Source organism: Centruroides vittatus, unplaced genomic scaffold, assembly GCF_030686945.1.
Source record: "Centruroides vittatus isolate TY-2023 unplaced genomic scaffold, ASM3068694v2 contig_120, whole genome shotgun sequence".
NCBI lineage: Eukaryota > Metazoa > Arthropoda > Arachnida > Scorpiones > Buthidae > Centruroides > Centruroides vittatus.
The window spans coordinates 2,001,640-2,018,208 of record NW_027120768.1 but is presented as its reverse complement, the minus strand read 5'-3'; the positions used below and the strand labels follow the sequence as shown (position 1 = coordinate 2,018,208).

Sequence of the window (16,569 nt, the reverse complement as noted above, 5' to 3'; positions counted from 1 at the left end):
TGTTTTTTTTTGTCAGGTCAATGAAGCAGAAATTGAAAGAGTTAGAAGTGAGAGAGAGCATCAAGAAACATCACTTGCTTACAATGAAGCCGAGCAAATGGTTTTACATTTACATCAAGAATTAAAGAGAGCGATTGTAAAATCAAGGTTTGTTGTAAACTAAATTTTTAATTACATTTCAGATTTTACATTAATTTGTGTGTTTTATTTTGTGTTGTTTTTAATTGAAAATTATTTACACTTTCATTATATTATTTCTTACACTGCCAATTATTTTATTTTGTTATGTATGTAAGACTGCAGTGAAATCTCAAAAATATATATTTATATCTAATAATGTACAGAATCATTTTTAAATATTTCAAAAGAGGTATTTTAATTTAAACATTAAAAATTTTTCTTAAATTGAGTTTGTCATACTACAGCTTATAACTTATTTGTTTAGAAATAGCATCAGTCACCACAGTAAATTTAATGTTTAGTAGCATTTGCATTATAACAATATTTATTTCATAATTTATAAATAAGTATAAATAGTGCAGGTGTAAAAATTGATTTAATGCAGAGACTATATAATGATAAAACTGTTTTATCCCAGATAATTAGTTTTCTCTTCAGTCTGCATAATAATATGAAATAGAAAATATATCTTCCAATATTTATTGTTTAAATTAATAATAAATATTGGAAGGTATAGTTTGTGTTTTATTATTAGATTTTTATATTTAAACTTTTTATAAGTTATGTTTCATTGACACACAGTTATATACATTGCTTGACAATTGCTAGGGAACAGTGCCAAATTTTGGCATAATCATTCATTAGTGGGCACTGCTAAAGGAAGAACTCCATATCATATTTAAATAGAGGCTCTCTGATGACATAATGAATATGATCTCTCTATTGACATAAAATGGCAGGCATTCGTTGCTATGGAAATGAACAGGACAACAAAAACAAGAAAAGTGTGCATATAGATCATTGTGGTATCATAACAGTAAATGCTTTGGCCCGTATGAATACTGCAGATTTGGCAAAATTAGTATGGTGTACCTCAAACAGCACGATTTGCATTTGTTTGGCATACTGTCCACAAGACTGTTTAGGAGTATGGTTGAGATGTTTTCCCATTCTTCTTTTTAAGGTTGTTTTAAGATCCTGAAGAGTCCCAGATGGTAGTTTTCTCTGTGCAAAACATCTGAGTATTCCTAGGCAAATAAGATTTCTGAAAGATCATTTAATATGATTAAAAATGTTTGAATAAAGAAAATTTTTACTGCATATGATGATTGTAGGATTGTTAGTTGTACAAGTGCAGTTTTTGTAGGAGTTAATAAGTTCCTAGGCAAGTTCTGTTGGGTTGAGATCCAAGGAATATGCAGGCAATTTCATGTGTTGAATGTACTGTACTTGAACATCTTGAGCAGTCCTGTGTGGATGGGCATTGTTGTCTATAAATACAAAGTTTGGACTCTGCTCCACGGAAAGACAAACACAATCTTCTGAATCTCGTGACGATACCACTCTCCAATGACTGACTCTGTTGAAAAGATGCAAAGTTGTTATTTTTCCATTAATCTTGATACCTGCTCAAACTATGACATATCAGGATCATAATTCTAAACTGCATGAATGCTTTGTTGTTGGTATCCTGTTTCTCATTCTTGCCATACCAACTAATATCCAGCATTGCGTACAACACTGAACTGGGATTTATTTGAATACATCCCCTTGTTCCCACTGCCGATGTTCCCAGTCACGATGCTCTCTACACCACTGTACTCTGGTATAACAATGACAAGATAATAATGGAAGCCCATGAAGTGTGTTCCAAGCGTATAGACCAACAGCATTCAGTCCATGATATGGTTCAGGGGATACTCAAGTGCCTGAAGCACTTGCTAGGTTGGCAGTTATGTGAAGGAATAGAAGTATAAACAGCAAAAGGTGTAAATAAGTGATAAACTCACTTATCAAGAGTCATTGATGATGTAAGTTCATAGCAAATGCAATTATTTGGTGTAAGTTGGAATTTATCAGTTTTAATTGTAATCTTTCTTAAAATTTATTATTTTAATATAATTTTGGTTTATATAGAAAAATGAATTTAAGTGAATTGTTAAATTTGGAAATATAACTCTTTTGTACAAGCAATTACGATATGTCCTTACTGTAAGCTTAAAAAAAAAATGATTTTATTGTTGTGAATTTTTTTATACACATTGTCTTATTTATTTATTTAATTATTTTTAGCTGTTTTTGGTAATACTGCTGATGAGGGGTATGTTAATCCAAAACACACATATGTGTATGTGTATAGAAAAAATTACTACTACAGGTGAATTTTAATAAAAGTTTTGTTTTTTTGATCTAACTGTCAATTTTGTATCAAATATCAAACTAAACACCAGTGTAACATCCTACTAATAAGCAATGTCCAAGTAGACAGTTAAAGATAAAAATAGAAGTACTGTTTCGTTCATACTTATTATTCTCTTGGAATGTTTTGCACCTTTTCTGACCACCACTGTGCATACATAAGGCTGTTCCTCTGGACTCAAAAGCTATTTTCAATTGGGAAATCACACTCTTAGACACACCCAATACTGCTACAACTTCAGTGATTCTGGCCTCTCTGAAGTTATCCAACTGTTCATCACATTGCAGTTACAGAAGAACAATGACATAAATGATGAATTAATAATTTTATTAATTTCAGACCAAAATTCTATAATATAAAGGTTTATGCACTGAGAACAACTGCTGATGAACACCTTTTATGCAAATTGCAGGAATTGTATAATAGTGCAGGTTGATTCAAGCAGTTGTGTTCCCATTGGGAAGCATTTCATGGGAAATATATCACTGTTCCCTAGCAATTGTCAAGCACTGTATATTATAAACTGAAATGCCAGATTCAATTATAGATAAGTTAGATTCAAGAAGACAAGGAATCATAGTTATTACAAACTTTAGTTTTTTTTATTGAAAAAATTGAAACTGTTCCAGTGATTATAATTTTGAAAAAATTATTAATTAAAATTAAAAGTTTTTAAAATATGCAAGTTGATTATGATTTGAAATGTTAATTTACTTCAAATATCATTCAATTTTTTGCATTTAAAACTTATCAGAGGAAAAAAATATGAAATTCAGCAGCACTTGTGTATATCTTTATTCTTATAAACTCGATAAAATTGATGAAAATAAATATAGCTGTATGTCAAAATATATGAAGAATTTGTTTTCTCATTAATTCATAAAAACAAAAAGTAATTTTTCATATTATGTACTGGCATAAAATAATTATTTTTATCGGTTATCTGTGTCTAGGTAGTGATTTATTGATAGATTTTTCGTTAATTTGTCAAGAAATTTGCTTAAGAATATTTTCATATTAAATTTGATATAGTTTATTGAATATGGTATGTAATATAAAAGATTCTAACTTTGGAAAAATATAAGATGAAATATTTATTTCATATTAATAACAAATGGAATCTTTGTAATGACTTGCCAAATTGCAGAGATTTTAAAAATTTTACTTAAAATGAGAAAGATTTAAGATTAAAAATATATTTAACAGATTTAAACCAAATGACAAACTTCTTTTAAGAAAAATTTGAATTAAAATTTAAAATATTTTAATTCCAAGTAGATTTTACTTTTCAAGAATTAAAACAATTGATTCAATTAAATATATTCTAGCAAAAATGTACAAAAAATCTTTACATATTATTATATTTAAAATATCTTTGTATAAAAATGCATAATATACGAATTTTGAATGAATTTAAATTCATGAATATTTATAAAATTTTCTAAATAACTTAATTTTAAAACATCTATATAAAATATCACACACTGATTTTGACCCAAAAATCTAAATACTGTTGAAGAAATGAATAAATTCATTTTTTCTAATATATTGATTTTTCTAAATCACAGTCTATCAACACGCAGAAGTTTACTTGAAATAAACAATCTAGCCAATCAACATCAGTTACAACTCTTGTAAGTATAGCAGTAGGTCATGAATACAAATTTTTATTTTATTTACTTTTTATTATCAGTATTTTTGGTTATGTTTTCTTTCTGTAATGAATCTTACAGTCTTATAAACACAGTTTGGTTTATTATTATTATTATTTTGTTTTACATGAATATATTTGTTATTTTATGTTCATGTTTAAATAAACAAAATTTTAATTTAAAAAATTATTGATTTATTCAAAAATTAATAGTAAACAAATGCAGTTGAATCTGGTTAATTTGAATTATTGGATAATTTTTACCTGACCTGAAATTTGTATTTCAGTTAGTGTTTAAAATATATACAGTTAGTTCAAATTTTTAAGTATAAATCCTGATAATTTGAAGCTAATATATTTTCTGTTTTAAATATAAAACTCAAAAAGAGAAAGCATGTGGTTAAACAATAATTTAAATTTTGTGTGTGTAATCTAAGAAGTTTTATATGATTGCACTAGATTCATTTTAAAAATATTTTTCAGCATTTAAAATGTAAAATGTTTAGTTAGAAGAAATTTTTTTTAATTATCTACATTATAAATATGTATGTTCGTTAGTAAAATATAAATGATCTGTAATTTAAAAAAATATTTTATTCTCTTAACATGTATTATTTTTTTAAAAAACCTTGCATGAGAGCCAACAATGCTCTGATTTATCATTTTAAGTTATAACTTACAAAAAATTATATTTTTGTACATGATTAATTTAATATTAAGATATTCTCATTAAATAATTTTAAAATACTTTATATGTAGTTGTTTTATAAAATTGTTTTTATATGTATGTGTATTTCTTTTCAGACCATACTTTGAAATGAAGGCTCAGTTTAATCAAATGCTAGAGGTCAGTTTTAATCACATATATCAGTACTATTGAAACATGTCTGTGAACCAGTGTCAGTCTGTGAATGATTTATTATTGAGCTCAAGCAAGATTTCACTTAAGATTTCATAATTTTATATATTAATTTAATAAAACAATTTTAAAATGTTTTAAAAGTCTATTATTTCATTATTTAAAAAGTTAGTGCTAGAGATGGACTGATGATTGAAATCAGCTTAGGAAATTTCTTGGCAATGCCCACAAACCCTTTTTTTCAGAATGATTAGAATTAAATTTTGTTTTTCATGCTAATTCAATCTAAAAATTAAAACAAAACAAAAAAAAAAATGCAACTCTTCTCTGTTTTATAATTATTTAATTTTATAAAAATACTGGTCTGCAAACATAGGGTTTGAGAAGCACTGATATAGATAATTTATATTTCCAAAATTTTATTGTTATTATTTTAGTTTATTATTAAATTTTCATGCATTTTGTTCACGAGCATGAGATCAAAAGCTTATCTTTATTATACTAATCTTATTGAAACTATTATATAAATTCTTTATGGAATTTGTTTTCATATTCATAAAGAAAATTATTAGACCATACATGAAAATTAATTCCAAAGTACTTTATTTATATGAAATTTTTATAATTATTTACTGAAGCTGACAAATTTCTCAAACATTAAAATGTAGTTACAGATGTTCAGATATTCTAATCTGTTCTAAAAAGCAAATGATCAATAATAATTCAGACAGATTCCAGATTACTTTACATTGTTTGAAAGCCATTATCAAATGTGTCATGAAAGTATTGTTAGTGCTATCTCAATTTGTTTGGCCAATAGGAGATGCAAAGTAAGTACTGTAATAAAATTGACAAATCCTGCCATATTACTTGTATTACATGAATAGCACTAATAAATGCTCTTCCAGTTATTGATTAGCTGCATATATTAGATGAATCATACTTTAAGAGAAGTAATTAATCTCTTTTTTTTATTTTTAAATTTCACTTTACAGCTCTTGTTATCACTGTCAATGTGAATCTGAAGAATGTCACCCAGCTTGTGACATCTTACTAGTGAGGTTGTGGCTGAAGTTTTCAATGCAAAAATGTGAACTTTGGACATTCAGTGCTGTCTTCCTGTAAGCCTAAAAGTTTGACAATGGTGTTTGGAACGTCAAGCATGATAAATAACATCACTAGACTCAATATACTATAAAGCTAGACTCCAACTAAATACCAAATTCTATTGGGCTAGATATGGCTAAATACTAAATAAATTATGCAACCAATTTGGCACTAGAGGGAGGCATTAGGCACCATCTCTTATTAACTTTAATAATTATAATTTTAATTAATTAATTTAAATAATTTAGAATTACTGGAAGAAAAAATTGGCCCATAGTGGGACTCAAACCCACAACTCCTGCTTACCATGCAGATGTGTTGCCAGTTACGCTATCTAGACCTCCAGTCCAATCTCCTCTTCCAGCATATATAAGCTTACGGTATAACCATCAATGGTTATAACATAAGCTTAATTATGTGGTGGTTGGTTGAGTGCCTTGGAAGATGTTTACAGGAAGTGTGCACTGAATGCGTCCCCAACTAGCATTGTAATAACTGTCAATGGTTATAACGTAAGCTTATAAATGTTGGAAGAGGAGATTGAACTGGAGGTCCGGATAGCGTAACTGGCAACTCATCTGCACGATAAGCAAGAATTGTGGGTTTGAGTCCTGCTCTGGGCCGATTTTTTTCTTCCAGTAATTCTAAATTATTTAAATTAATAATTATAATTTTAATTAATTAAAGTTAATAAGAGATGGTGCCTAACGCCTCCCTCCAGTGCCAAATTGGTTGCATAATTTATTTAGTATTTAGCCATATCTATGTGAAGATCAGGGTCTTTATATTGTGAACTTTAACATCTTTATGTAATTTTATAATCTTTTAATATCATCTTTATATAATCTTAATTAAAACATTTAACTACATTTTATACAAAAATGGAACAAAGTAGACCAAAAAGGGTTAGTTAATGGGAAATCAACTGATAAAACTTTCTGATAAGATCGGTTTGAACTCAATTCCCACGAGTTAAGTTCCTTGTTAAGATGAGTAAAATTTCTGTGTCACGACTATGTCACCCATCACTTTATTGGTCCAAGAAGATCATCTCCTCTGATGAAATCAAGGAAGGGCCTGCAAAACACCTCTCCATATAAAAAGGATGTACGATGAGTAAGACAGGGGAGGTTGTCACTTGACTGTGTGTGTGTCCCTGTTCGGATTTACCCATCGTCATCAAGCTCCTCCTCCACTGTTCATCCTCCTCGGACTAGCGTACAATTGGATTGAAATCTAGGACAATTGGATTAATCTACATTTAGCCTGAAATCTAGAATCGAAGATATTATATCATCTATCATATGTTCATCGATACGATCAGCATATATCCTAAGGTATTTATCCTACCCGCGAATATCTGTAAGCTCTCTCTCTAATCTGTGTAGAATTTACGTTCACAGATCGTGAGTCATGTATCTTATCAATCTCTCTGTAAAGTAACTGTCTTGTATCTAATTGGATATATGGGTAAATAAACGGGTATATTTTTATATATAAAAATCTCCGAGTGCGTTCCTTCCGTCCTCCTCTCCACTTGCTTCATTCCGGGTCTAACCCATATGTAACCGCTCGCGCAATTTTACGATTCTCTGTATCAATCTAAGGATACAGTGGTGTCATCCTGACACGGTATCAAAGAGATACCGGCCCTACGGTCACATCTAGCCTGATAGAATTTGGCATTTGGTTGGAGTCTAGCATCAAGCATGATTCCACTGACGTTCCAAACACCATTGTCAAACTTCTAGGCTTACAGGAAGGTGGCACTTAACGTCTGATGTTCACATTTTCATGTTGATAACTTTGGCCACAACCTCTCTACTTTGTCAATTTTTTGGATAGACCTTGTTAGTATTGTTGAAGAGGAACCTGTAAATAACTATGAACATTTGCTATAACCATTACTTCAAAATAATCAATGGTTTGGATTTTGGAGATTGTTGAATGATGCACAAGGAAGAGGATCAAGTACAAGAGGTGGATCTTATGATATGCTTTGACAAAGAACTATGAACTGATTGTAAGTTTGGAAGTAAAAGGCTTATCAGTCAGTCTCTAAAAGCAGATTATTCTATAGTTCAATTCCTACAAAAATGCCAAAGAACCTGGTATCTATAAGATAACAGGTTCCAGAATGAGGTAGACATTAGAATTGCACACAATAGAGATTTTTCAAGATTTTTCCTGGTTGTCACAGTAAGGATTCTGTTAGTAACAAATTTAACTTATGTAAGGAGCTTATCAAGTGCAGGTTTCTTGAGAAGCTCAAGAAATTACTCCATTATTCTTTAATGGTCTGTGGAAGCAGGACTATAAGATCATGATTGTCACTTTCTATTCTGATCTTGTGAAGTCAGCATAGAGATAAAACTCATGAACTTCAAAGCGTCAAAATCATGGGTTACAATATTTAAGATAGTAAATTACATTTCAGCCAGAAGATCAATAGAATTATTTACCAAAAGATTTGGTCACAAAGGGTCATCCAAGCAAAAGCTGAATAGTAAATCAGCAATATCAACAATGAAAAGGATGGCTTCCTGCTGTTAATGTATAACAGTGGTAAATTTGGATTTCAATATGAAAATCTGGAAGAACTGTTGATTATAAAGGAACTTTAATCATTACAGTAGAGCATCGTTTATCCGAATCAATTGGGGACTGGGGTTGTTTGGATAACCAATTATGTACGAAAAAATATATTAACCTATCCGATGTTGAAATTTTTCTCCGTTGCGTGTCGCTTCGTGTTGAATTTTCATTGATTTTAAGCCTTACAAAAATTTTTATAATAATAATCAAGACTATTGTATCGTTAAAAATCATTTCTTTATTTTGTACAAACAAAATAAATATATTGAAAAATATTTTTAAAAAAATATTATACTTTAGAAGTTAATCTAGTATCAAAAATGTTCAATTCAGCACGACACAGTCTGACTGGAAAGCTTTTGGGTAACCGACGTTTCGGTTGACCGGCTTTCGGATAAATGACTCTCTACTGTGCTTCTTTGGTTTAATCAGAAGATGCTAACCAATCACTCTTACACAATTCAATCTATGATCAGAATTGATTAATCTTGCTTCTATTTATATATTCGAGAAAACAGTGGTAATTTTCCTGAAAATCAAAGACAGCCTATTCTATCCATGGAAACATTTACTTGAAGTATTCATCATCTGGCAAGATTGATAAAAATCTGACTAAAGACTTGTTTACTGATGTTTTCTTTCCAGAAGTTGAAAAAAATGCTATCAAAGACAGCCATACCACTTCATGATGCTTGGCCTGGATTCAAATCCAGAGTGTCAAAGGACTTACCATCAATATGAGAATGATACCAGCCAAGACCACATAAATTGTTCTGCCTATAGATATGTTCTTCTGTACTTGGAAGACATATTTCTGACTACATTCTTCTGATGGTCATCAGTATTCCTCTGCAGCAGTGAAACACAATTGTGAATCTAGTCTTTTGTTTACTATTAATTCACTGCCAGTTGCTACAAAGAAATGATCAAATATTTTTGGTTTCAAGTGCAAGAGCTTCCAATGAGATATCATACTTGCTCTATTATTCAGCTTTGCAATCATTCTTCCAGAAAAGGATTGTTTGGGAAGCCTTTAAATTGTAAATCATTTGTATGCTGTGGTCACTGTGAGAACTATTTATGCTTCACTTGTTTTTCTGTATCCAATTCTGATACATATCATAAATGCATTGATTATTTTAGTCATTGAAATTTCAATAAAATGTATTCACTTTATCTTTTACTTGTATTTTTAACACTATTACAATATTGTAGCCCTTCCTTTTACCCAATTAATATTACTTCTAGACCAATATAACTTATATTAATGCATTTTTCTGTTGGGTGCTAATATGGCTATAGTGGCCAAACAAAATCAAGGCAGTGTTAAACTGACAACAGTATAATGACACACACAAAAGCTTTCAAATAACATACAGTATAATAAACTAGAATCTCTGAATCACTACTGACACTAATCAATATTAATATAAGATATAGTAATCAAATAACATATTCATCTACTACTAAATTCTTTTTTATTATTTCATTCAGGTTAATTCGAGGAGATATTACATATAACTTCAATAAAAATGACTTTTTAATGGTTTTGATTATGCTGTTAATAATTATATTTGATATTTCTGATGATTGGTGTGCATGCAAGCTTCTTAACTTGCAATAAACTTATGTAGTTTGATAAAAGTATGTAATTTCACTGATAAAACTAGCTAATTAATGTTTAAGTGCATTATAATTTAATAACAGTTATAATTTCGGTTATAAATATTATTTTTTCTTGATTTAATATAAATTAATTAATTTTATTTTATTGTAAATCAGAATTATTAATATAAAAATCAATTAGTAATTAGTATAATTAATTATATTTGTACAGGAACAAAAAAGAAAAGTCCAGCAGTTAGAAGAAAATGTAACAAAAGTAAAAATGAGTTATTCTGATGCCCTTCATAATTTGGAAGAAATTAGTGATGAAATACATCATAGGCGTAAATCCAAAGAACTACAGAATCAAGAGAGAGGTGAGGGAGTTGGAGCTGAATCACCTTTACCTTCACACCATCGTATACCATATATAAATGATGTGAAGAATGAGAGGAAACAGGTTAGAAACTATTTCTTGATTCAACCAATTATGTTATACTATGTGTCTACGTAATAGGGATGCAGTATATTCTAGATGTATATAAATTCACTTTAATCCAAAAAATTTGGTTTATTTTCTCACAGCAACTTCGGTTAGGTAATTTAAGACTTTATTGTATAAATTTAACACAGGTTATACATATGCATTTTGAGTTGTAATTTCACAATCTCTCCCTTAGTACTGCTAAAGAACAACAATATGATTAGAAACCCAACATCATCATTATCTTTTACAAAGATTTTACAATAACACTTACATTCTTTTAGAGAGAGAATAACAAACCTCCATTTTCATATTTGGGTTTTTTCCATAAATTCACTTGTTATCTTTATAACAAGTGAAAACCCAGTAAATACATAAAACTGGATGTAGATTTAAAGTTTATTGAATTCTATGTTTTATGTTGTTATAAATTTTATAGTAAATTACATTTTATATAATTTATGGAAAAACCCAGATATGAAAATGGAGGTTTTATGTTATTTTCTCTCTAAAAGAATGTAAGTGTTATTGTAAAATCTTTGTAAAAGATGATAATGATGTCGAGTTTCTAATCATATTGTTGTTCTTTGGCAGCACTGACGGAGAGGTTGTGAAATTACAACAACTTGAAATGCATATGTGTAACCTGTGTTAAATTTATACAATAAAGTCTTAAATTACCTAACCGAATTTATGACAAGACTATGTCTTGTTTATAAAATTGTACTGCCTGCTGTGTATGAAGCTTAGAGGTATGAAAGAGTACATGTCAGGAGTTGAAATTTGGCACAGAGTATTAGGTGCCCAAATCATGTACGTATAAAAAAAACCAGACTTGTAGGTAGTCAGGGGACCGAGAACTGAGTCAAAATAAAATACAAAATGGCGACACTCTCTACAAACAGGCAGTAGTGCAAGATTTGCGCATGCATTGCTGGTTGGGAAGTTGGAAATACGAATGTTGTGAAATCGAATTTTGACAAACGACTCTTTGAAAAATCCCATTTACCTGTCCCGTGTTGTTCCCCACGTATTTCCAGTCACCACGTACTAACCTTGACCGTTGACCAGAGATATCTTGTTTCATCATTGGAATGTTTTTGAAACCAGATGGCACGTCTTTATGATTTTATATTAAAACTAACTTCCGAAATATAATTATTTTTTCTTTTTACATTTATTAATATATATATATTTTGTTTGTGCAAAATAAAAAAATAATTTCAAACGATACAATAGCCACCATTATTTTTTTCAAAAATGGGAAATTTTCGCATTGACAAAAATTCAACCTGGGGTGTCATGCAACGGAGAGAAATTTCAACATTAGATATGTTAATTTTACTGAAAATGCATCGTGGATGACCTCATGGTCTTGGCTGTGGCTGGCGAAGTTTGAACACTTGTGCTCAAACCAGCGATACCAAAGATGATTGGAGAATGAGAACGAGACCCGCCGTGAGCGTCAAAATGATCCTGCTTAGTCCTAAGACATAGCCTTGTCCCAAATACGGCCTGGCCATTTTACTTGTTTCGGATTAAAGTGAATTTGTATACATCTACATACATTATACTATATGTACAACATAAAAGCTGTTTGAGTCATTGATTAAGATAAATCTTGTAAGATTAAATTAGTTTTCTAGTAGCAATTTCTTTTCACAAAGAAAATGATAAGTAAATAAACTGATAAAAATTTGATTCCTACAATACTAGTTTCCAGAAAAATCAAATTAGATTTGATGATAAAATTAAAATCAAATGTTAACATTAAATCATTTAAATATAATGACTTCACAGGAAGGGGGAAAACATATTTAGCTATTAATTTTTTTGAAAAAAAGTCAGTTTAAAGAAATGTTATCATAAAGCAGGGGTTGCAAACTGGCAGGCCGGATACAGCCCATTAAGGCTTCGTATCTTGCCTACAGCCTTGATGATTTCTTTTCTAAAAATCAATGTTTCTAACATCTTGCAGTAATAAAACAAGAAACATAACAGTTAGAAGTTTAAAATTTTCTAAGTTGTAAAGGCCTGGCAACAAAGGGGCCTTTGTAAGAACTCTTTAGAAAGTTTCCAGAAAGTGATTATTAGTCATAAACAGAATGCTATATTTATAATTAATTGATGCAAGCATAAACTTGTTAAGACTAGTTTTAGTCCATATCTAGCCCCATCAGACTTTTTTCAATTCTGAAATTTAAAAAAAAGATATTAAAGACATTTGCTGGTGATCAATAGATGGAGTGAAATGTTTTGTAGTGCAGTGGCTAGAATCAAAGAGAACTGATTTCTACCAGAAGAGCTTAAAAGAGTGATGAAACAGTATGGAAAAATGTTTTAATTTGAATAGAACATATGTTGAAAAATAAAGTGCTAAATTTGATTTGCTGTCTTTTTATTTAAATTTTCCAGGAACTTTTTGAATACCTCATGTACTTTTTACAAAAAATATTGCTTGAAAACTAAGTAATTGTTTTATGAGAAAAAATATATGTAAAACAATCTTTTAAATGTATTATGGTTCATCTATAGCAACTAATACAATCAGTTATAAGTCTAAGAAATAATTTTTTATGATGATATAGTAGAACCCCATTTAACAAGTGGTTTGTTAATACGATTTTAGTTTGTGAATTATCTCGCACAAAGATGCTCATTTCTGTAAATGAGTGGGAATTTGATTAAAGATACTGTTATGCCAATTTTGCTATTATTGCCTACGTATGAAATCGATAGTGATTGGTTCTCAGTTAAACCTTTTTAACAATTACAGTAAATGGTCCAGTGATAGAAATGATTGAACCACCAAACACTCTTCTGTGCTTCATTAACAGGCTGCTTGTGGATTTTTTTGAGTTTTCTTCATATATCTAACATTTAAATAGGGGCTAAGTTTCCTTTAAATGTTCTCCTGGGAGATAGTTCCCTTGGCAGATCACCCAAGTGTTGTTGTTCTATCAGTCTAATCCATTACAATAAATGTACAAGAAAGTTAGTTTATCACTACAGAGGTTTTTGATAGTATAAATGTGATTTTCCTTTCAAGTTAACACTTTGATTAATTTAAAGGAGATTATATAAACTGGAATTAATTCCTTATCCTATCAAAATAATAGATTCAGTTAACAAGTAATTTTGTGTGGTCATTAAATGAGAAACCACCATATTTATCAACTGTTACTAACAGTGGGGTGATACAAATGGCTGTTTATGTAATAAATATATCTGTTTAATCACGAGCACTTATTTTATAAATTTAAAAACACATTAAAGGAATCATTAATTATTTAATGTGTATTAAAAGAATTAATAATGTAAATTTTCTTGTTTTGAATTTTAAGAAACGAAATCTAAGTGATTTGAACTTCAATGCTATAATAATTATATCCCTCTGTTGTTTATTATTACAAATTACACACTTATAAAGTTTAATAGATCACAAAATTTGAATTGCATTTTCTTGTGAATGCAAATTAAAGAGAAGTCACTTCTAAATTGTATGATTTTTAAAGTATGGAGCAAATGAAGTAAAATTATGGCTGGATTTTGCTGGATCAAAATCCAACCATGTTTTTGCTCCATTAGGGTTTTCTTGTTACTTAAAGTAAGAAATACAGATCTCCACCAGCAGATTCTAGTTGATCTGTTATAGGATGCCACCTGCAAGTTCTCTCAAAAAATATGGTATTGCCTTTAGCACCAGAAGTGATCATATTTATAGTGAATAAACAAAAATTATAGGGTATAGACATCTGATATAAGAATGACAAATGAGCTATTGTACCAGAGAACAAAATTATTCCCAGAAAAATAATAAAGTAATCGAAAGTGTTATGAAAACTGATGAAAAGATTTTTTTGAAAGATTGTTAAACATAAAATTAGTTTCTCTTGGCATTCTGTAGTGTGTTTTGATAACATTTAAAAAAAATCTTTTGTTCATATTTGACTTGGTTTGGATGGGTGCAATTTTCTTTTAGTGGGTGTTGTAGTCTTTAAAGATATAAATTGATAAATTTTGATAAATTTCGATAAATTTCATAGTCCTAGTTCTTTTACAGTATTTGGAATTTTATCTCTAGTTAGCTAGTTCAACAACAAACTGAACATTTATGTTATGGAAGAGGATGTATACACTTTGTATAAATATTTCCAGATTATGTAATACAATTTTTTCAGCCATTATCAGCATGTGTGCACGTGTGGTGTGTGGTGTGTGTGTGTGTGTGTGTGTGTACCTGCAAACACACACACACTATATATATATATATATATAAGACATTGATATGAGGAAATGAAGATTGTTTTAAAAATGTGAATAAAGTCTACTTCTAAAGTGCACCTAAACTACCTTTTTTGTATGAAATTCTGACTCCTGTCTGGTCTCTATTTCCTGTTTGCCCATCATCTTGTCCTGTAGATTGATTCCCTCTACTTCCAGCTCTTGGAATCAGTCCAAATATAATACTATGTTTATATACTTGTTTAACAAGTGGTAAGGTCATAATATTGAAGAAAAGACATTTACTATAAACAAACTAATAGTAATATCAGTGCTATTACTGTTTCTTTGATAGGGTCATGAGCCACATACTACTCACTACTTTAGGATCACACATTTCTTTAGGATTTGTACAAAATATACATAAAATTTTCATGTGCATCCCATATTAAATGGTAGTGGTGATGACTAATTTAAAATTCAGATTTTAAATTCATTTCCAAAGAGATAAATTTTAAACTTAAATTGCATGTACCTTTTAAAACAATATTTAAATATAATAGACTCAGCTTTTTATAAAGTAACTAATTACTTTGTTATTCTTGTTGGTTTAAACAAATGCCAGACCGATAATGTTAAGTGGGGTAAGTAAATCAGATTATAATTAGAGGGAATTCTTGATTTTATCGATTCTGGCATTAAAAAGACATGTTATAATTAAAATATAATTAATAAATCTTCACATTATGCATAATTCATCTAATGTTAAAATTTCTAGCAGACAAACAATAACAACCGGTATAAAAATTTAAATTACTATATTTCAAGTAAATAAGAATTAACACTTAAAGCACTGGTTAAGACTGCAGCATGCAATCAGTAGGTCTTTTTAAGCACTCTTTGTGTTATCAGTCTCAAGCTTTGGCTGATAACACAAAAAAAAGAGCTTAAAAAACCTACTTATGTAAAGATGATGATAAAGGTATCACTTATTGATATCAGAATTTAAGTTGTTATTATGTATTTTAAAATGTAGCTTTACGGACTTGCTAATTCTGATAACATTAACTGGCTGGTAACAATACTTGGAGTGTACTTTACTTAATTTTACACAAATTGTATTTAATCACTATATAATTTTGTCAAGATCTGATTAGATAATTCACAAACCTATAAGAAATTAATGGAAGTTGGTGTCATATGTAAATAAACAGGAAACTCAAACTGCTTGTTAAAGTTTTCAGCTATTTAGCCTAAGTGGGCCAAAACATTTCTATCAAACCCTTATTTTTTCGACCTTATTTTGTAGCCCAACATGTCTAAATATATTTTGTACTTATTATAATAGACAATACCAAATAAAGATTTTGCTAAATTTGCTTTTTCTTCAAGAACATTTTTTATTGATGAAATTTATTAAATAATGTGTTGTCGCAGTTCTTACAAAACGTTTTTGTGATTATATTTGGATGTTAAAATCAGAAGTTGTAGTTAAATAAAACGGAGTTGGATTTCATTATTTAAAAAAAATCTTGCATCGTGAAGTCTTATAACATTTCCAAAGCAGTTCACTACATGAAACTTCTGAACGTGAAGCCAGAAAAATGCTCCTGAAAGTCAGTTTTGTATTAAAAACACATCTTACAGCACTTATTTGACTTTAG

The 16,569-nt window shown here is 29.4% G+C and overlaps 1 protein-coding gene across 2 annotated transcripts in view; it reads left to right on the top strand.

Annotated features, from left to right (window-relative positions):
* Nucleotides 1-16,569, top strand: part of LOC136984668 (SH3 domain-binding protein 5-like) — a 40,810-nt gene that overhangs the window by 17,372 nt on the left and 6,869 nt on the right. The window contains exons 5-8 of one of the 2 annotated variants that reach the window (XM_067281746.1): nt 17-147; nt 3,949-4,014; nt 4,836-4,878; nt 10,430-10,657. In XM_067281746.1, coding sequence (XP_067137847.1) covers nt 17-147; nt 3,949-4,014; nt 4,836-4,878; nt 10,430-10,657 — 468 coding nt within the window. The remainder of the gene's footprint in view (nt 1-16; nt 148-3,948; nt 4,015-4,835; nt 4,879-10,429; nt 10,658-16,569) is intronic. The other variant, XM_067281752.1, reaches the window with a different exon arrangement.